This window comes from Gymnogyps californianus, chromosome 4 (assembly GCF_018139145.2).
Source record: "Gymnogyps californianus isolate 813 chromosome 4, ASM1813914v2, whole genome shotgun sequence".
NCBI lineage: Eukaryota > Metazoa > Chordata > Aves > Accipitriformes > Cathartidae > Gymnogyps > Gymnogyps californianus.
The window spans coordinates 78,816,993-78,839,713 of record NC_059474.1 but is presented as its reverse complement, the minus strand read 5'-3'; the positions used below and the strand labels follow the sequence as shown (position 1 = coordinate 78,839,713).

The 22,721-nt window shown below is 37.5% G+C and overlaps 1 protein-coding gene across 2 annotated transcripts in view; it reads right to left on the bottom strand.

Annotated features, from left to right (window-relative positions):
- Window positions 1-22,721, bottom strand: part of PRDM5 (PR/SET domain 5) — a 91,764-nt gene that overhangs the window by 47,840 nt on the left and 21,203 nt on the right. For both annotated transcript variants that reach the window (XM_050896175.1, XM_050896176.1), the window contains exons 4-9: window positions 14,339-14,522; window positions 13,454-13,628; window positions 11,774-11,895; window positions 9,357-9,436; window positions 2,839-2,923; window positions 1,399-1,556 (exon numbers count right to left, since the gene is read on the bottom strand). In XM_050896175.1, the coding sequence (XP_050752132.1) occupies window positions 1,399-1,556; window positions 2,839-2,923; window positions 9,357-9,436; window positions 11,774-11,895; window positions 13,454-13,628; window positions 14,339-14,522 (804 nt within the window). The remainder of the gene's footprint in view (window positions 1-1,398; window positions 1,557-2,838; window positions 2,924-9,356; window positions 9,437-11,773; window positions 11,896-13,453; window positions 13,629-14,338; window positions 14,523-22,721) is intronic.

The following is a 22,721-nucleotide window of genomic DNA, read 5'->3' as shown; positions in this document are numbered from 1 at the left end:
CCAGTACTATGTGCAAACAGGTTCAGGAAATAAGTATTCCAACATGCTTTAAGGAATTCTGTCAAAATTAGGTACTCACTAAATCTGTCTAAATCGTAGTATTTTTCCCATTAAGTGGAGCCTCTAGACCTTGCTTATGCTAGCGGTGCTGCTGCTTTAAACATAGAATTGGGTCAAAGTGTTTACTCATTCATACTTAATTCTAAAGTCCGTTTTCAGCCCAAACTCCCTACCAGTCATCAACTGCAAATTAACTTAAGGAAACATGTAAGAAGTATTCATTTAAGATATAGAAGTATCTTTCCAGATAGTATTTTATACATTTTCCTTAGAATATATCCAATTTGTGAGATTCTGCCCCATTTTCTTAATAAAGTCATAAAATACAATCACAGCATATATGGGAGCTAATCTTGTCCTTCAGCAGGCTTCTGCATGCTTTCTGTTTTAGACAGTCATCACCATTTCATCCTGTGAGAGGCATTATTATTACTCTTACTTGATTTATGGCTGAAAGTGCAAGAGATGGTGCAAAGATCCTGTGCCAAATTCCCAGATGGCATATAATGAGCCACACTGCGAAAGACTTGTGAGTATATTAGTTTCACCAAAAAGGGGGAAAGAAAGGGGTAGTATTTAAAAAATGTAAAAAAAAAAAAAAGAAAAAAGAGCAAAGGGTTCCAAATACTGGGCACAAAACCAGACAGGTAATTTTTTTTTTTCCCCCTCTTTCTTTTTTTACAGTCTTGTAATTCTGAAACTGCAGTCATGGCTATAGCCTTGCCATTAAAAATGTAACCCCAGGTTAAAAATAATGACAGGCGTTATAGAAATTAGGCCAAGCAGATTTGAGCTTAAATCAACAGAAGTGGAGCATCCCTTCATGAGCCTATTTTTCAGGTAATGTTTCTTCTGATGTTGTTTTAATGTGTGAACACTATCCAGTGCAAATCCAGTATAGTTTGAAAGCATCTGCTGCTAAGTCCAACAATGACTGCAACAGTACTACACTTAATTTTATTCAAATATGGTATTTTTTTAAAAAACAAAAAAATTGAAGACATTTTAGATCAGTTACATTTTTAACTTGATAACCTAAAAAACTTTAAAAAAAAAAAACACAACAAAAAAACAGAAAAGTCAAAATGGGGATGTATTTGATGCTTTTAACCAAGCAACTGTGATTTCCTTCTGTTTATTTCACTTTTTTTTTTTACTAGAATTCATTTAGTATTTTGAGATTTTGGATATAACAAAGAACACTAAAAAATACATTCTCCAATACTTTAATCCCATGTTTATAAGCATGCCAGAGCTTAATGATGAACCACTTAAAAGAAAAAAATCTGCAAATCTGAGGCTGGCAGACCTGTAAACAACAACAGCAGAGTGCTTTACCTTCTTGTGATTCTTGTAAACATTTCTGTGGGCAAATCCCTTTCCACAAAGCTTGCATTTATAAGGTTTATCTTCACTGTGTATTATTTTGTGTGCAGTCACTTGATCAAGTCGTTTGAAGGACTTATTGCAAACCTCGCAGGTGTAGGGGCGTTTTTCTGCAGAAAATGAGTGGGGGACATTTAATCTCCTGTTTATACAGGGGGAGAAGATGAAAGGCAGAGACAGTCATCTCCTCAGAGAGATTTTTGCAATTAAGTCAACCCAATTAAGATTAAACCAATTAGAAAGACATCTAATGCCCTTTATGTTAGACAGTTAAGTCACTTCACAAAAGATGAGCCATGGTGTATCTCAAGAAATTGGCACATTCTTTGCAATAATCATTGCTAAAACTAAATTCTGATTAATTAGCTTAAATCAAAAGAGAATGACTTCAAAGAGGAAAACTCTGTTTCCAGATTACAAATGTGAAAGAGGGCATGACAGTTTAAATGTTTTAAAACTTAATTAACAATATACATATTAGCTTCCAAAACCAGAAGTTCCTATGCAAAATCCTTTATGCTTCAACTGGTGACTGCAACTTAACTACATTAATGCTCATCCAAAAGTGTCAAAAGAAAGCTAGGAGCCTCTGAGATATAGATTACAAGAAATGAGCTTTTGGTGTGGATTGATACCAAGAAAATAGTTCAATTATAAGCCTGTGCAGCTGTAAAAACCTGCATTTTTTAAATGCTAATGTATTTGACAGAATAATGTTTGTGTTTCCATTGTGTTGGTTGATGTTTCTAATCACTGGTGAAAGACACAGAAACACTAGATTGCAGTGATCAGAAATGCTGGCAGAGCCAATTTGTGTCATACTGCCAAGCCTACAGACAAGGCCACTCCCCGCTCACAATGACCTGTTCTGGCAGAGGACAGGCACAATGAAACATTTGTGTGTGGTCTCTGAAACAGTGTGGAGTATGAGCTGCTTTCCTCTGACTGGAAACTATGTGCACATAAGTCCACTTATATATATATATATATATATATATATATATGAGAATGACGGTTTCCCTTTTCATTACAGTTCTCTGTCTGACAGCATACCCCAGCTCCCATCCTCTTCTCTTCAACATGAAATTTCAACCATCGGTTCTTCACCTCCTCTATAAGCCAAGCAGCAATCTCTTGCCCCATCCCAGCTAACTAACATCATCTACCCCAGCTAGCATGAAAAAAATAGCTTGACAAAGCAGCAACAGGAAGAAGACTATAGCATTACACTTGGATTTTTGAAAGGCTTAGAAAGGATATCTTAGATGGTTTCCTTGGAACCTGAGATTTGCTTGAACAGCTCAGGACAACACAGAATTCATCAAGCCTTCTATAAGAAACTAATAATACATACACACACATATATAGGTTTGTGTTATTTTTGTACGTTACCTGAATGAGTTATCATATGGCGTTTTAGCTGGTTAGCCGAAATAAATTTCTTGTCACATTCCTGACACTCAAAGATCTCATGGACCTGCAAAATGAGTGTTTAATGATAATTAAATATGTGTCTCAAACAAGATCATACATCTTACCTATACAGAAATTCTCTAACAGACCGTAACTATTTCTTAGCCAGTAGCTATACTAACACTTACGAATATTGTGTGATTCCCCCTTCCTAGTCCCTTGGTGAACAACAGTATCTCTCAAAAAATAAATATTCATAATTGCAAACAACAAATTATCACTCAAACTATATTTAGAAACACAGGTTATGCAAATTTGCAGTATCAGATCCATTTAAAATATCATTATTACGAAAGCATTAAAAAAACAGATGCAGAATACCTTTTCAGAACATTTCCTTTTAGTCAATAAGACATAAGTAAAAATAACACAGTAACTACTTCATAACTGCCGTAAGAATTTTAAAAAACAAGTACTATCAAACTCTTTCAGGATTGTTTCTCTTAAAAGCTTTTAGAGGCAAGACAGTGGAAGGGCAGCAGTGTCTAAAACTGTAAACGCAGTAAGCATTAGCAGGATTTTCAACATCACAGCACATAACATTATCAAGGACTAAACGCTGGAAAAATAGAAGAGGCAGTTGACAGCTACAACTTCTGATGCTCAATGAAAAAAAAAATCCTGTGTTATTTATTGTTCCCTAAAATCACAACACACATATAGTTCTCCACCTGTCAAGATTACCATTCACCTTCTGCTCTGTATTACATTTGCCATAGGCAGCCTAGTTACGCTGCAACTGAACATTCATTTCAGCTTTTTGGAACTGCAGCCTTAGACAGCAAAACTTCTGGGCAGAGACAACATTTCATAAAGCTTTTTTGGAGAACTCGGTAGACTTTCTGTAGGAGAATCTAGCAGCTAAAAATAACAAAGGTTCAACACAACACTCTAATGAAAAACATTTGTGGACAGGACAGTAAAGAAGCTCAACTAAGACTTCCACTTAAAACAAACAAACAAAAAAAAAAAACCACCAAAAAGAGATTCTCCGTAAGTATTCTGCCTCACCATGTTTTTATGCTGCTACTCACAAACTAACTTTAGAGCAAATTAAACATTTTAATAAACTAAAAAGTGGTTATGCCATTTCCTACAATCTCTGCAAACTTGCACACTTTGGACAGTGATGCTTAACGAAATGCTCAGACAGAATCAGGTGGTAAGCTCAAATGAAGATCACTCATTCTAAATATTCTGTTTACCCAGCTGCATTTCAGATTAATTTCTCTTATATGCACACACAATCTACTACTCTACCCTTTCCCAAAAGATCTAAATTTTTACTTAGATCGTTGACTGAAGTCTACATAATTCTGCAACCAAGTGCTATCAGAATGCCCCGAGACAATTATTTGAAATAACCTGTAAGGTATTCTTAAACATAATATTTAATACATCAGAACCCAGACTGTGCTTTAACACTATACAAATGTCTGACTTCAACTTATGAGCATTGTTTAATAAACAGTCTCATTGAATACTTTTGCTTCAAAACAGAGACTTCCGTGCACGTGCATTAAAAAGCTACAGCTATCAAATATATATTCTATAGCAGATACTCTTTAATCAATTCTTTAGAAAAGAATCAGACACAGACTTGCGTGCACACGCATTAAATAGCTGTAGCTATCAAGCATATATTCTATAGCTGGCACTCTTTAATCAGTTCTTTAGAAAAGTGCACAATTACATGGTAAAACAACAGTAATAAAAAATAGCAAATATTTTTATGAATAATGATATTCAAATCAATTTTCATTTTAAGAAAACTTGTCAAACAACATGCTCGATGAGTATACAGGCTGTAATACCACAGACAACTGCTCGTGCAATGGTTTATTCGTGTAACAAAATTAGTCCCATTAGGGGGCTGTAACAGCTATCAACATAAACCTGTTACATTAAAGTCAGAGCACACTTACAATTGTTTCATAGGCATTTGAAGAGCTACACCTTCAGATAACAACTTGCTAAGTGCTATACAAAACAGCAAGCATCTGAACAAGATTAATATATGCTCAGATAAATATACTCCTTCACTTACAGGACTGACAATCTTAAAATTTTCATTTTAGGTCTACTGAAAAGCAAAAGGTCATTCAAAAGAGTTTTGGGGGTGAAACTGAGCTAAAACTTTGAAGATACAAGCAATCCATGATCAGCTTTTCCAAAAACTAATTTGAATTTCAATCTACCACATCAAGAACTGGATGAGATTCTGTTGGAAGGCAGTGCTTTGAGAGAGCAAGGATATGAGAACATTGCATCCAACTGAAATTATTAAATGTTATTGACAATTTTGAAGTGGTGTTCAAAATTTGGTTTCCTCTACCTTTCTATGGCTTTCATAGTGATTGTGAAAAATAAAGATTGCACAGCAGAACAAAACATCGCCCAGGGTTGAACAAAAAGGGCAGGAAAAAACCCAACACAGAGACACTTGGAACTGGCAGGTGAAAAAACGCGGGGGTGGAGGGAGAATCACAGATAATGTTTAAGAGTGACTCTCCTCACCATAATTTTGCAGGAAGTCCAGCTCTACAGCAAAGAAAGTTAAGAAAGAATCAAGAATTTTTCATAAACAATAAAACACTCTCAATCTCTTAGAACAAGCAATGAGTAGGATCCTTCTTGGTTCTGTCATTTTCTCCCCAGCAGACCGTGCTACAGCATGCCTCTTAATGGAATCTTACAGATTCATATAAGAAAACTGCTCAGAAATCCAGAACAGCAACAGCACAAACTAGTCTTACCAGTGAAGCACAATCCTGCATTCCATACCGGCATTTGTTTTATGACCTTTTCCAAAGTCAAAAAAGCTTTGCTGCCTTACACTCAAAGGTGTCCTTAATCTTCTATCTTAACAGGGGAATTAGCTACTTTACCATTGAAAACACCTGCCTACAACAAGAATCAGAAACTGACCCCAGAGCTGTCCAGCCAGAAAGAGACATACACCCCCAGTCTACCTACAAGTACTGAAAGCGTGGCACTATCAATTCTGACTGCATCATCCTGGGAAAAGAAACCAGCAACGCTGGGATTTGTTTGAATTTTTCTTCCATTTCCACTTACAGAACAGTAGCTCCTCAGTGCAGAGGCCTGGCAGCCTGTGCTATTCACATGTACATGCTCACTTTTAATTTTAAGTTCCTGTGAGCAATTCAAATCCAAAAAATGAGACACCTATATTCAAAGATACAAAAGGAAACCTTTAGCAAGAATCTGCATCAATGAAGACAACACTCCCCTCGCTTGCTTGCTCACTATTATCACCGTTGAATGACTGAATTTTGCATTTTACTTAAACTTCAGAACTTAGTATCAGAATGTAATTCAGATGCTGTTTCATTTACTCTGGCAGTAGACATCATAAACCTGCAAAAAGGAGATTTTACAACAAACTTTCTCATTCTATTACCCAGTCTTCTGTAAGCTCCTGTACAGCATTTCCTGAGTTGTGTTTGCCGGGAATTTATTTTTTTTGTACTACCATATCACTTAGCAGCCCAAATCATGGACTACTATAAATATCAGATAGCAGGATGTCACGTTACAATTGGAGGATAAGACAAAAGAAAACAGTGGCTATAGACAGAATGGAAAACAAAAAGACACTGATCATCACAAAAAGCAATAGTATCAGTGGAACAACATCACAACTGTTGTTAAAGTTTTGTAGGCATCATGCAGGAGGAGGGTTGTATTATGGTAAGTAGTTTTGGAAATCAAATATAAAATAAAAAATGTAGATGAGACTATTCTGGGTAGGACTGTAGTCACAAAGGAAGACAAGCTCAGAATCCAAAATTATTTCCACACTCTGAATGAAGCTCCAAAACACTCAATATTTACAAAGGAGAAATCAAATGCACAAATGCTATATGACGACCAACAGTTTACATAGCACCACTACAGAAAACATCAATGAATTCCAAACAAAACATGAATAACAAGATTGATGGTCCTGTTAGAAAGCACTGTCATTCTGGGATGTATTAATACACATAATCTCTGTATTAATAAACTCAGGACTATCATTCCGCTATACTTGGCACTACCAAGGGCTCAACTAAGCATCACTGCTCTTCTTGTTTGGGCAGCTGACTTCAAAAAGCATATAGGTGAAAGAGAATCCACAGGAAGAAAAAGGTTACTAGAAGAGAACGTAGTTTGGAAAAAACAGATGCATGAAGAAAGGTTGAGATAACTGTGTTTGTACAGCCTAGGAACTGCAAATGGAGTTCAAAACAACTCTGCAATATGCTAATTGTTATAAAGACAGCGGTGAATTTTTCTTGGCATTCTCTCAGATAAGACAAAGAGCAAGTAACCCAATTTGCAGTAAAGAAGAAGATTGAAGTAGGACATCAGAGAAAACAAACACTGGACTAATGAACACATTCAAAAAAGTTGATGGCACTGAAGCTGAAAGTCAGAACACAGAGAGACATCTGTGGAGGTGGTAGAATTTTCTTTAGTGGAACTTTCCAGATGAGACAGCGCATATCTAGGATGATTTACATACATGCTTACTCCCCTCTGCGGAACAGAACGGGCTAGAAAACCTCCTGAGGTCTCTTCCAGCCCTACATTTCCTTAAATTTATTCAGATAAACTAAAAAAAAAAAAGCCGTGCCACCAAAAATTAGCATGGTAGAGGCAACAATCTGGAAAACAAGAAGGTAAGACTAAGGGGCAGAAGGTGATGACAGCAAAGTTTAATTGTGCATGGCTAAGAAAGGGCCTATCTTTAGACATTTAAGGCACAAGCAATCCGCAAGACACACAAAGCTAAAAATGAGTTTAAATCAAAGATGACATGAAAGCTACAGATCTGAATGACCGTGTCTTCAGAGAGTAAACAGATCTCAATCTCCCCTACAGCCACCCTCTTTACCTTTTTTCTCTGTGTTTGTCAGATTTCCCTCTTTCTGTTGTTTGGGCTTACTTTCTGTTATCTCCTACACTTTACCTTTCTATTATCTACTTTTATTTTTTTACATTGACAGGAAATAGGTAAAAAAAAAAAAACCTCTTTTCCTCCCTGTTTCACCTATTATTTTCTTACTGTTTTTATTGCCTGTCTAAATACTTTTGGCAATGTTTGTGATGGATCCCGCCTCACTCCCTACAAAAGCAAAGTAATTCAAGCAAACAGAAGGCATGAGTCCTACATGCAATCTCCTTCACTATCTGATGTAGGTGTGTGAATCCGGAATATCCGTTTTCTGGATGTCTTAAAAGAGGAGCCAATCAAGAAGAGGAAATAAAGTTTTATGCACAAAATCTTCATGGTGATTCTTAAGATGAATAAGTGCTCAACTGACCTACCATCAATGCTACTTGAAAAGCTTGTTAGTGTGTATCATAGTGCCTGCACAAAATTACAACTACTGAAACAAAACAAACATTTTAATAAAATGGACACACTAACCATGATATTTTGCATTTGCAGGGCCAACATAACATGCACTGATGTGTAAAAATTGTAATTACATGTGGCAAGGCATACCACAATTTGGTCTGAGGAGTAACAAAGTATAGCCCTGTTAGAGAAGAAATGCAGGGCATATTAATACAAGCAAGGAGAAAAACAAATTAAAAAGGAGGGGCCCCACCATTTCCTTTGCAACAACATATTTTAATTGATATCATCTATATCCTCGATGGATTCAGGTTATAGCCAGGACATTATTAAAGACTTACAGTTAATCTGATAAACAGTACAATGTAGCTTTTTGTAAAAACAGAATCTCCTGGGTTTTAGCGATTTATCAAATTAATCTTGCAGGGACTTCCTTCGGGTATAATGGATTCAGAATCTCATATTGATAGTCCATCTGTATTCCTATATGAACCTCCTTATTTCCAATAGATGCTTTTCAAACTGTTAACCCCTCCTGTTCTGGTTATAAAAGATTACATACATGAAGAAAAAGAAATTAAGAATTTGTTTTTGAGGAAGAAATTTTTTTACTACTGCATAACTAAATTACAAATAACACCCTTACTGGTATATCACAAAGTAGTAAGAAAGACTGACTGTATTTTGTACAAAAACTGAAGGCTCACGAACCTATTTTATGCTCTGTATGTATCCTATCATTACATAACATATTTTTACATTTAGCTTAGCGTTTAAGAATGCTGAAGAAGAGCAGGCAACTTTGACTTAATGTTGGAATGCATAAATGACACAAGCACAAATATCTTGGTATTTGATAAAAGACGCATGAAAACTTTAGGAAGATTTTTGGTTTAACCAATTGTGATTACAAAAATAAATACTCTCAATAAAATACATTGATTTTGTAACCATGAAAGATTACCCAAAGATTTGCATTACAGCAGCTTTCAAGTGACCTAAGCACCATAGTCTCACATCTTAGTAAAGTCAAAGCCTGCTGTGGGTTAGCCTTCATCTTACTGACCTTTCGATGCTCTTGGAGATTTGTTGCTGAGGAACACTTCTTATTGCACACTGAACACATCAGTTTCTTCCTAGAATTTCCTGAAACAGAAACAAAATACCACCATCATCTTAAAAAGGAAGTGCTAAGAAAGAACCTAATATTTCCACCAAGTCTGTGACTTTTCACAGGTCATTTGACTGACATAAGATTTTTACATTTGTATCCCATCTTCAAAGTGTTCCATATCAGGAGTTCTCTGTGGGTGTCCAAAAACCAGTTACTGATGGAATGTAAATCAAGACGACTAGAACAATAAAGAAAAAACTCTTCAAATAGATGTTATCATACATCACCAATCCAATATGAAGAGCACAATTCACAACTAAGAACAACTCACTTTATAACTGAACAGTTGATTTCTTCCAGAAGTCAATACAGGAATTAGTGCAGCAATGACAAAAAAGATCCCAAACGGAAGTCAAAACCACTATTTCCCATTTTTCTTTATTCAGAAAGCATTAAGCATTCTACTATATAAAATAATATATCACTAATGGTCTTTAACTGAACACGACAGGGAAATTGTATTAGCACCAGATCATGAATTCAAATCTTGTCTAAAATGTAAATTACAAAACAAACAACAGGTCAGCTACCAGACGTATCTTCCTTCCCTTTTCACAATTGCTTTAAAAAGTGAGAGCATTTAATTGGGTTTATCTATTATTTACCTTTTGAAATTCATTTTAGTAACCCACAAAGCTATTTTATTACAAGACAAAGCCACGACAAACCTAATTCTTTGTTTATAATTACATGCCCATGCAAGATATTTCCTAGCTTATGTAAAAAATGTTCATACTACATTGAACACTAAAAAGAAGGGACACAGAATGAAAGAGGAGGGGAGTACTGCTTAGTCAAGCACAGAGGAAGTATGGATCATAAATTAACTCATTAGATGGCTTCCAGCTCAATTTTTCAGACTCTCAGCATTCTACATCTTTCCTGCTCTTGCTGTCCTAAAGAATTCATATTATATCGATTCTTCTTACTACAACGTACCCTGTCAATCGATTGGTTCAATACTTAAATTTGTAGTATAAAACAGTACTTAGTCTCACATGTGCATTTGCTGTTATAAAACTTACAAGTATTTATATATACTGATATACACATAAATACAGGAATACACTTAGTACTTCAACTTACAAGAACATTAATGAGACCATTTCAGAGGAGAGAAAGGTGATAGCGAATATCTGTTCATAGCTTTGCATAACAGGCAACACATGTAACAATCCTTTCTACTTTCCCTTGCCTCCAGGTAACACAAGGCAGGAAGGAATTCTAGAAGTGTCCCTCAACAGTAGTAGGTTATTTTCCTTCCTGCACTGACACTGGTTGTGATTTCTATGACTCCCAAGTGGCAAAATAAAAGCTCTACTCATTGTGCAGGCAAAGCAAAAATATCCTCCAGGCGTCTGCTCTCAGTCATGCCTGGAGTGATTATTCAAGAGAATTGTGGAATTTGTATACCACTACATAACTGACCAAAGCTAAGCCTAAACACAACAATGCTCATGGATGAAAAAATTCTTACTGATACTGAAAAAAGGAGATAATCTTTTATAAGAATCGTTATGGAAGGGTTTCTGTACACTGTAAGAGTTTGGCAGAAGAAAGAGATTTCATGTAATGAAAATCTTACAAAGCATCTCAGTGCTGTCATCATCAACTAAAAACTGTTTTCTTTGCACTCTGGTATTCTGCTGTCCCCACACATACTGATCTTCCATTGACATTGAGAGGGGACATGCAGAGAGAGCAGAATGCCAGAACCGAGATCTGCATTGTGGATCTGAGAGCAGTATTTTGCCCTTTCATGAAAACAGAGTGAAGTTTGATTGAAAACTATTGATTCACAGTGCACAGATATAAAAACGCCAGGGCCTAATAGGACTAGTGGATTGTCTGGTCTGGCTTCCTGCACAACAAAGGCTATAGAATTTTATGCAATACCCTCATCAAGCCTAATCGTTTGTGAAGCATGTCTTCCAGAAAGACATCCCATTGTGCCCTGAAAATACCAAAAGATCAAGAACTCACCACTTCCTATAGCAGTTTGTGCCAGTGGTTGACTTTCCTCACTGCTGAAATGTTTTACTTTATCTATTACTTGCCTAGTTTAAACTTCCCCAGATTCCTATTACATTTTCTGCAGTAGACTAATGATTCACCTGGTATACAGCAATTTCTCCCTGGGGGAGGAGGAATGGTTACTCTTGCAATTAGTTACTTCTTAATTTTCTTTTTGATACAAATGAATCCATTAAAAAAGAAACCAAAGACAATGTTTACTCCGATTTGCAAATTTAAGGCTAGGAACACATTAGAAGGTTTTTTTCCCAAAGAAACATTAAACTCTTTCTTACCACTGTGAACATTCTCTTTATGTTTTTTCAGGGCATCCTTACTCTTGAACCTCTTCCCGCAGCTATCTGCCTTGCATATGAATCTGGCATCCCCTCTGCATGCCTCCTTGTGCTGTTCATAACTATATGGGATAACCAGTAAAGAAAAAAAAAAAAAAAAGGGCAAAAAAAAGCAACACATAAAGCAGTATCTACAGAAACCAGACACATAGCAAGTACTCTGAGCTTAATGCATGCTGCACTGCAGAGTTCCAAGGCCACCTCATGCATTACTTACACCAAATAGGAATGAAAGCATTTGACTTCTTTCACTGTTAGGATTCACATAAACTAACAAGCTTGAAAGCTAACATGCAAAGGGAGGCCAGCAATGGTATGACAGCAGTCCAGTAACTCAGACACAAAACCTCGATTCTGAGCTGAAGGAAGTATTGCAAACAGAGCACTGAAAACTTCTTGAAGAGTCTCCTGGGCTGATATTCTCTGTGCACTGAAGTACACTAAAGAAAAATAAAAAATAAAGAGACCAAAATAAGGGGAACATTCGACAACTTACACAGGCTTGCAGTAGCTAAGAACATATATACAGTTCTATAAATCTTTAAGTAGGCGAGTAATCTATTTCCAGACATGAAGTCTCCTGGAATTGAGTGGGACTAATCAAATGCATAAATAGCAAGAGTCAGGATCATACTGCTGTATCCTCACACAGATCAATCTTACTTTGCATGATGTAAAAATTTACTTAACTAGCTATACAGCACAAATCCAACTTCCACTATAGACTAGAAGGAACAAGTCTAAGTTCAAGAGAAAAATATTTAATTGCCTCCACCAAATATTCCTCTGCTACGTAATTTTATTTATTTCCATGAAAGACCACAGAGCTTATATAGAGCTGCCAGTTCTAGGAATGTTCACATTATTCAGATGTAAGAAAGATCAATTTATTAGAAGAGCAGCGTTATATGCATTCTATGCGAGTGTTTCTTTCCAATACAAGAGAGTTAGATTAAATGTACTATCTATAATCACTTAAGCATCTAATGTATTATCTGTAATCAAATGTATAATAAAAATATATCTATTTAACTGCAAGCAAAAAAATACATAAACAACAAGACAAAAACAGTTATTTTTTTGTACAAAAGTGTAATTGCAAGGTATATGACTTTAGTGACAAAACTGCATATTTACACTATCAAGGACAGTAAAGATGTGCTCTTAAATCTCACGTCTTTCATGTTTCTATTTTTTTTCCCCATCACCCAAATATTTAATTATGCAAACATGAAGCATTGTTTTTCCTTTTTTTTGTCCTTCTAGATCACCATTTACTTTCTTCTAAATCTTACTTTAGTTCTGTAACAACATCCACAGCTTAAAAATTACATCTCCTAAACAGTCCACTGATGGAGACCAACGGTTTTGCACCAAACAGCAGCCATGATTTGGTCTACAGCATATGATTTTAAAACACAAAAAGTTAGCAACATTTTTGCGATTCAATCGAAGCCTCCAACAAATACAAGAAATTAACATATTAAAAGACTAATGTAAAGGGTAAGGGTACAAATACATAAGCATAAAAATTAAAGCTTAAATTAAGCCAGGGGAAATAAATGATTGAATGAAAATGATTTAAATGAACCCTGAAAAAACACTCCTGTTTCTACTCACTGTCTTTGTAGAGCTTGTTTAACAGGGAATTTCTTTCCACAGTTTCGGCACTTAAATTCCTTTTCCTCACTGGGTTTTTGGTGCAAAGTCTGAAGATGTTCAGCTAGAATCTCCTGGCTGGCAAAACTAGATTCACAGTTTGGGCATGCATGATCCTCTTTACAGGTGAGGGGATCTGCATGATTGGAGACAAAAACAGTAAAGGAATAGTTTTCAGGGAATATTTTGGTTACATTAAGAGAGACTCTCTGCCAGAGACAGATTATGCAAAATGGCATCACAAAATTCACAAAAGACATTGTCTCTGAACAGATTATATACAGCCTATCTTGCGAGGATTACCATCAGCATTATTGAAAACAGATGCAAAGTATTAAGTTGGGTATGACTTAGGCTGTTAGCCTAAATTAGTCATCCAGGTTGTCTCTACTTTGATAAAGACACTGAGAATTTACCAGACAGCTCAGGTTACCTACCTTTTCTTAGACATCCTACCTTAGGATTGGCTGAACAGTTTTATGAAAAGGTTTATTTCTCTCCCATCTAAGTAAGAGGGAAACTACCCCTCTTAGAGCAAAAACTTAGCTGTCATAAGACTATATGTCAGGTGAAGTGAACTCTGTCTTTAGTTCAGAAATTAATGGTAACTTCTCATGAAATCTAGGCTCACTCATTCACTCAGTAATTCACAGGACTGTCTGCTTCTTATTAGGCAAAGAAAAGAACCTCAACTTCAACCAAAATAAAGAGATAAAAATCATACAAGAGCTCAGACTAAACTTGGAGAGCCTTCCAGTTCCCCAATCCTATACAGTTAGTGTTCTCTTTCTTCTTTGTTACCACTTTTAAGCTCTCAAGTTATCCTATTTTTTACATATTGCTCACCTGCAATTTTTTCACCCGCTGGCTGCACTTCTTTATTGTTGCCACTGTCTTCATCTTCCTGGATAACAGTTACTTCTTCCTCCTCCTCCTCCTCTTCTTCCATGTCACTGTCCAAGTACCCAATCAGAAGTTCTGTGTCCGTTTCAATATCTTCTACAGCCAGATAGAAAATATTTTCCCCTTCCTGTTGCAAACAGTAAGTAGAAGCAATGAATAATTATGTCAGAAAAAGAAAAATCTAGTGACTAGTATGGGACCCTGAACCAATATTAGCCCTCAACTATGGAAGGCCTGGCTCCATTCCTCAGGGAGCACAATGCCAGAACAGCCTTTCTACTACTTCTTTCTCAGTGTGGCTGCATGGATAAAGTGCCTTTGTATTCTGGAAATATTCCCCTGCCTCACCTGTGAGGCTTTTCCAATACACACTGTAGCCTAGACCAAGGTGAAGGTGGTGTTAAAGACCTTCTTTCCTGCCACACTCTGCCTGACAACTTCAGAGTTTGAAAATGAAACATTTGAGTATTAGAAAAATAACAAAATTTAAATAACCAATACAGCTTTAGCTCTGTCCCCTGTTGGCTGCATGAATTGTAACCCTGCTTTCAGCAGCATGTTTACATAGTGTTATTTTCTCTCTCTCTCCTTAAGATTCCCAGCCTTCTTCACGAACAGTCTTTCAACCCTGGTCAGTTATCTTCACTATCAAGTTAGCAAGCACATCTGTAAAACACACTTTAAACCACTAGATCAAAACCCTCTGCTGGTTTAAATCAGTGTAGATACACAGATCCACAGAAGGCCAAAGATCGAACCCAGATTCTGCATGAGGGGACAAACTACATAATAACAAGATCCAAAACCTTCTCCACAATGAATAAACAAGCTTCCAAATAGATACATAAGCTAACAACTTTGGTCTTTGACAATATTTAATTAAAGTTACCAAGGCTGGCACAGGGCAGGGAACTATAGCAAAACCATCTGTCTCCTAAACTGATACACAGAGCTGCTTTTTTTTTTTTTTGCCATATATGAACCAACTGCTTTAGGTACTACCCAAAGCGCCAAAGGAGACTCATTTTAATGCAATGAAGACTTCCAAGTTCTATCATAAATCTTAAAACTTATCTGATTAACATCCAGAAAAGTTAATTGAAGCTTCTTTACACTACATCTACCCATATATTTTGTAACAAGCTTCCTAGCACAAGGACAAGATAATGATTTTTAATTTTTGTAATATACTAAGATTAATTTAAACTGTCAACAGGGATGTAGTACTCCTCGAACTTTAGAAGGTCTGTTATATATTACAGAAGCTATTGTCACACAAGAGCGAAACCTATTTAATTCAATAGACTTGATACAGCTGCTGCTTTCAAGGATGCACCACTTTTCTGTCCTTATCTTAAAAGCAGCATTTGAAAACAAAACAAACTATGCATTTTTTTCAAGATCTATTCTGCAGTCCAGATACCGATCAGCATGCCACCCTAACTTCTGCATACATCTAGAAGTTGCTGTTTTTCATATGCCTCTGTCAAGTTGCAGAGACCTTTAATTTACTACAGTCCAAACTCAAAACAAATCATGTACTGAAACTCTTGACATGAGGAAAAGAAAAAGGTCTTTCTACACTCAGTCTCCACTTAGACAGGATAAAACCACTGGGGTAAACCTCCAATACATCACTGTTTAGGACAAGCTTATTGTAAAAGCAAGACAACCTTATAAATGGAAGTACATACCTATTACTGGCTTGCCAAAAAAAAAAAAAAAAAAAAAAAAAAAAAAAAAAGAAAAAGCCATGTATCCCAGGCAAAAATAAAGTCCCAAACTTACTCGTTAAAGAACCAAATAGCACACCTTTCAACTAGGTCATACGTGACACATTGTACACCACACAGTAAATCTGGGAGAACAGCAACCACAACTAATTATTCAGGTTAACCTAGACCAAGTGCATGAATCCCAACAACCAAGCTTTCATCAATACTGCTGCATCCTCACCATCTCTGCACTTCCCTCATATGCATCTGGGGCTTATTTTATAGCTCTGTGTCTAAAAACATCCTGGTTCTTTCCCATTTGTGTACTTTTGGTTAGTAAAAAGATTAATGGAAGAAGTACTAAGGACTCTCAATGCTTGAGTGCTCTTGGTTGCATTTGCATTGAAAAGAAATTAGCTTTGGTGCCAGCCCAAACTAAAACACAGCTCAAACTGATTTCTCCTCCAAGGCTAATTTGTTTGGCTTTTCCAGCCAAACAAATGCTAATAGTTAGGTATTCGGAGCACTAATTAATCCAGATACACCCACACTGTAGTAGCTCCTCAAGGCAGCATTTTCAGTGAAACCAATGGAAGTTTTCCAGAAACCACAAAGGAATTTAAGTCTCTCCCTCCACCAGCAGCACCTGCATGAAGCACATTTATCTACATGCATGCAGACACAGACACAGTGAACGTAGTAAGAAATCTTTCAAATATTTCTAATAATCCTCCCATTTCTAAGAACACATCTGCAGTTGTTCCACCTGCCCATCTGCTTAGGCCATGCCCGTTGTTTTGCTAACAACGTTCATTTGCAGTGGGCCACAGTGGTCCTCGGGAGAAAACTCCAACTGCTGGTCATGGTGGCATCACAACCTCTCTTCACGCTTTTCCTGGTTTATTATTCCACTTCGCTTCTCTCACCCCCTGCCTTGACTGTCATCTTTTAAGCTATGAGCCACGCTGACCTGCCCAGCAAATACAGTTTTCTTGTTCCAACAGCTCTTGCTATCCCATTTTTGCTCCACTACAGGCACCTCTCCCATTCAGATTCTTGGCTTTTCCATACAGTTACACACCTTCACGTGTGCTTTGTAAGAGGGGAGGCTGAGAGGGAACGTGGGCCAAGAAGCACTGGCAGCCCATCACACTTTCATCCAAAAGTGTAAGACAGATACGTCATCACTCCTGAAAGCTGAAAACACAGGAGGAGGAGGAAGAAGCAGGTAAGTCTTGTGTTACCTGAGGGAGAGTAGGGCTTTTCCATCCTCCAGAGCTTGATCAGCTGGCTCCAACCTAGCCTTCCTAATCCTTACCAAGTTTCCCCCTGTGCCCACAACTACTCCTCTTAAAGTGCTACCTGGCTTCCCTCTACACCCAATTTCCTGGCAGCAAGCCAGCTCTTCAGCCTACCTGTTCTGCCAGTTCTCCTTTGCTACCTCTCCAAACAAGCACACTCCCTTTTTCTGATCTTTGCCTGCAGCTCCAGGGTGTTACGTTTGCCAGAGTAAAAGAAATCTTGGCAATGTCTGTGAGGGCAAAAACCCCAATCCAAGAAATGTGTGGAGGTGATTTCTTGGGGGCTGTGGCAGGAGAAGACAAAGCCACAAGCTCAGGCACAGGAAAGGTCAAAAATGGCATGTGGTGCCAGGAAAGACATGATCAGAATAACGATGCCTTCCCAAGAGTGAGAGCAGATCAGGTGCCCCTGGGGGAGAGTGGGTGAAGCAAGACAGCCTTCCAGAGGTGCTGCTGGGGACCAAGAGACCCTTGCCCCTCTCAAGCAAGGAAGGGCAAATAGATGGCACGAAGAGACTGCGGGAAGCTTTTCTTGTTTTTACACTAGTTCATACACTGGAAAATGCTTGACAGTTTAAGGCACATATCCCTGTCCCACCCAGTCTATCCCTTGGTGTCCAGCATGTTTGTGGCTCTCATCAGCCAGGAAGCAAATGGATCCCAGAGAGACGACTTCTTCAAAAAAAACCAAACCAAAACACCTTTAACACACGTGTAATGGAGACGTTCAGCCCAGGAACTCAAGACTATATCTAATCTGAAGTATAGCACCTGAACCACACACAAAGCAGACACAGAAGCCTCAGCTCTATCTACTGATCTATTCCTATTGTGCTGCATTGCATGGTAAGGTAGACAACCTTTGCGTTAAGGTAGACAACCTTTGAGATGTGAACGTGAGATTAAACAGAGCACAAGGTTAAACTAGTACGGCAATTCCTACATTTCTCCTGTGTTCTTATGCCATACTTCAGTTTTTAGTGATAGCTCCCAGTGAAGGTTAGAATATTTTTCCAGCTCAATATTCTGTATTATGATAGACTTTTTTCTCCTTTATTCTTTGGTTGCAGTTATTATCTTGCATGAAATTAGAAGCCACTGCTTTTAGTTTCCCATCTGCAGAAGAATGTGTTTTACTGCAGTAATGATACTACATACGCAAATCTTGCAGTTAAACTCCTCAGGAATTCGAATGACGTGTACAATAGCAATACAAATGAGAGCTGGAAGAATTTTTTTTTTTCCCCTACCCAAAGGTATTCCTCCCACCCTTCACTGTACATTTCAATTCAGTACACATTTTCCAGTCTTCCAGCTTAAAAATAGAATATTCTTGTTTCTCTGTGGGGAGAACAAAAAAACTAACATGGGAGTTCAAAAAACTAATTCTGACAACATCACAATTCTGATGGCTCTATAGAGAAACACTGAAACTTTTGATTATTCTTCTCGCTGAAAGCTTTTGTTGTGAAAAGTAAAACACTTTTTCCCCCCCCGCCTTGGGAAGGTTGATGTCAGCGGCATTTTAATGCTATGTGCTCTGTACGTGCCGAGTACAGCACTCCTCCCAGTACTGGCAGATATTAATGAACCTACAGGATCCTGAACTGAGACACTGCAACTTACTCTTAGTAGTCTCCTTTAGAGGCTCTGTGGAAAATATAAGCCATCAATTACCAAAAAAAAAAAAAAAAAATCCATTTGCTTAGATTTGAGCCATATGTTTACATCCTCCTTTTTATAGAGGTTTTATAGAGGAAATCTACATGTTTCCCAACTTTAGTTATACCTTCTCTCAGAATCACAGAATGAAGGCACCTCTGGAGGTCATCTCATTCAACCCCCCTGCTCAAGCAGCATCACCTAGACTGTCCAGACAGCTTTTGAATATGTCTAAGGAGGGAGACTCCACAACCTCTACGGGGAATGTGCGCCAGTGCTCAGTCACCCTCACAGTAAAAAAAAAAAAAAAAAAAAAAAAAAGAAGAAGAAGAAAAAAAAAAGTATTTCTTGATGCTCAGAGGGAACCTCCTGAGTTTCAGTTTGTGCCCATTGCCTCTTGTTCTGGCACTGGGCACCAAAAGCCCCAGATCTTTCTGCAAAGCTGCCTTCCAGCTGCTTGGGCCTCAGCATGTAAGGGTGCGTAGGGTTACTCCTCCCTAAGTGCAGGACTTTGCACTTCCCTTTGATGAGCTGCATGAGGTTCCTGTTGGACCATTTCTCCCCATTTCTTGTTGAGGTCCCTCTGGATGGCAGCACAGCCCTCTGATTTATCAGCCACTCCTCCCAGTTTTGTGTCATCAGCAAACCTCCTGAGGATACACCCTGCCCCATCATCCAGAACATTTCTCTTTTGATATATGCTCTCTTCAACTATTCCATGACATCCTTGTACAAATCTAGAGAATACCACTTTCAGCATGCATCTGTTGCAGAGGATGTTAACCACTTTAGCAGTAATACCAGTTCTTGTTCCATTGTTTATTTTCAAAGCATCACAGGAGTGACCCTCTATTTTTTTTATGCTTTTCGAGAAAGCTCAATTTTTAATTTCTTTCCCTTTTTCAACTCAAAAAGAGGAGGAAGCCAAAGCCATAGGCATTAGCTTCCACTTTGGATCTAAATGCCAATTTTCCGCAAAGTTTACAGATGTTCAGATTTAGTGTTCCACTCCAAATCTTTAACTAAAGTACCATTTCACTGTTTTAAGAAATGTTGGCTTAGTAAAACTTAAAACCATGTAAAACATATACAGAAGTCCACTGCCACAAGTAACCACTGAACTCAGCAACTGAAGAAGCTTTCAACAGCAATAAACCATCCTGCATGGCACCATACACTGTAAGAGATACCAAGCACTCTGTTAACTTGCAAAGTCCATGCACCTGACACTGCTCAACACCTCCAGGAGCTCTTTAGAATGCTTTTGACTGAGCAACTTAGATTTAAAGCCTTCCAAATTCAAGGAAAAGACTTCCATTGATATCAAATGTAATGAGATCTCTCCCCACAGTGAACAGGAATATTTGAAGCTACAAATGAAAGTAGCAGGGCTAGAGTAATTAGCAAGCATGAGGAGGATCTAATCACCAGGGTGCTTTGGATGATCAATAACTCAGCCTCTTAAAGGCCCTGGCTTCTCTGGAAAAAAAGTAAAGACCCTTTTGACTTGGCAGATAACATGAGCACACACATCTTCCTGCACGTATTCAAACATGTTCATCTTCCTTATTGCTGTCTTTCTTACAATTGCCTACGTTCCCAGACACGCCTGCAGTTCAATGCTATGAAGTAACAAGAATTTGATTCTTGCAGGGATTTCTTTCCTCCCTTCACATGCCTCTCTCCCACTCTGCTCCCCATCTAAAATAACACAAGTAGATGACAACAACTACATTTACTTTAAAAGTTACTACTTATCATATAATGCTCAAACAGTTATTTTTTTCCTTCCCAGACATTTAAGAAAAAATTGTAGTGCTAATAACAAATGCCATATTCCAAATTTTTACCTCATAACACGGTTTCTCAGCAAGAAAAAGCACTTAGTGATAGCAAAACTTGGGAACAGAGGCCCTTAGAAATCCATGGAGAGATAAGAATGGTAGATCTTTTTCAACCTTAATATCATCACTCTATGCACCAGCTTAGTATTAAGAGAGCCTAAAATCAGAAATGTCTTACATTTAAATCAAAAAAAAAGATTCTGTAACCTCTGTGCTGAAAAGGGTCTAAATAATTTTCACACTCACAGTTGCTTAGTATTACTGAGGTTCCTATTGCAAAAACCAAAAATGTAACAGGTATAGTTAAAGGAATCTCATGGAGAAAAATACTTATTTCACTCTTCAGAAACTTCTCATTTTGAATTCTTCATTAACAGAATACCTGAAGAGCACTAGTATGTATTCAACAACAGATAAATGCATACGACCCTGGAAGTAAAAAATTCTCCTTTTTCCTACAAAAAATTCAAGAATCGAGCAGATTTCTAGTTCTCCCCTCTGACCACGCAGGAAGACAACAACTATGTTCATGTTGCTTCTTATATTGCATAACAAATTAATCTTTCCTTTGTAGCACTCAAGCCACCAGTAAGTTTCAGGTAGTCCTCAAAACTGTCCTGTAATATGTAAATTTATTAAGCAGCCTAACACAGTTTGTGCTTGCTTTCCTTGTGTCTTCTCCACTCACTCTTGCTTTTTAGATAGTCCAGTTTTATTACATTTCTTATAGCACTGTCTCTCACATACTGATCTTCCTCTGAAGACATTTACTGTTACTGCACAGGGGTTTTTTACCTCAAGATCAACCAGGACATCACTGAATTATGCCACACTAACAAACACACATTTGTGAAATACAACTTTAAACCACCCTGCTACCCCACAGTAAATATCCGCCTTCACAGTAGTTTTTGCTATTCATCATTCTAACTCACTGTTTTCTAAGCTACAGCAGACCATCTTGGTGTCTGCTTGCTAATGAAAAAAATATTTGAATTTAAAGCTCTAGCTGGCTGCAATTCTGTTTATAAAACAGTTCCGACGTTAACAACAGGATCTGTTTTGCATACTCATCTCCAGCAGAGAGTGTTTAATAAAACTACAATTGACAAACAGATAAACTTATCCATTCTGGATAAAGGAATATTGAAAATATAATACTCAATCAGTCTAAAAACTGAAAAAACAAAACTCTAGTATTTTTGATAGGAGCCGTTTCCTTTTGATTACGATAATTACAATGCATTTTCGCTACATATCAGAAGTCATATTTATAAGTAAATAGCTAGGAATAGCCCAGGGCAAAAGAGATTACAATTTATACAGTTTCTGTTAATGCAAAAGTTGTAATTCTGAAGTTATGTTAAATAGAGGATTAACTCATTCAGTTACTACTTGAAATAAATTAGAGAAGCCTCTAGCAATTCAGCTGTGCAAAACGCTCAGAAAAGCAATTGGTACATACGCAGGTACCCTCCAACCTTTCCATCCTTCTCTAGCAGCCACACAGTGGTATTGCTCACTGCACAGCTGTTAAAAATACTTCCTGTGCCTTCCCAGTCAAAGACGACCTGAACACCACGGCTGCCCCCCCGGGAGCGGAGGCAGAACTCAGTGCCCAGAACGCTCCCCATAACACCACCAAGAGCTCCCACCAGAACCTGGGTTTTACAAAATACATATCATTACAGGGAGAAGAAAAACAAACAAACAACAAAAAAAACCCCACACAAAATACAAACACACACACCCTCCCCAAAAAAAAAAAAAACCCAAACAAAAAAATCCAAACAAAAAAAGAACA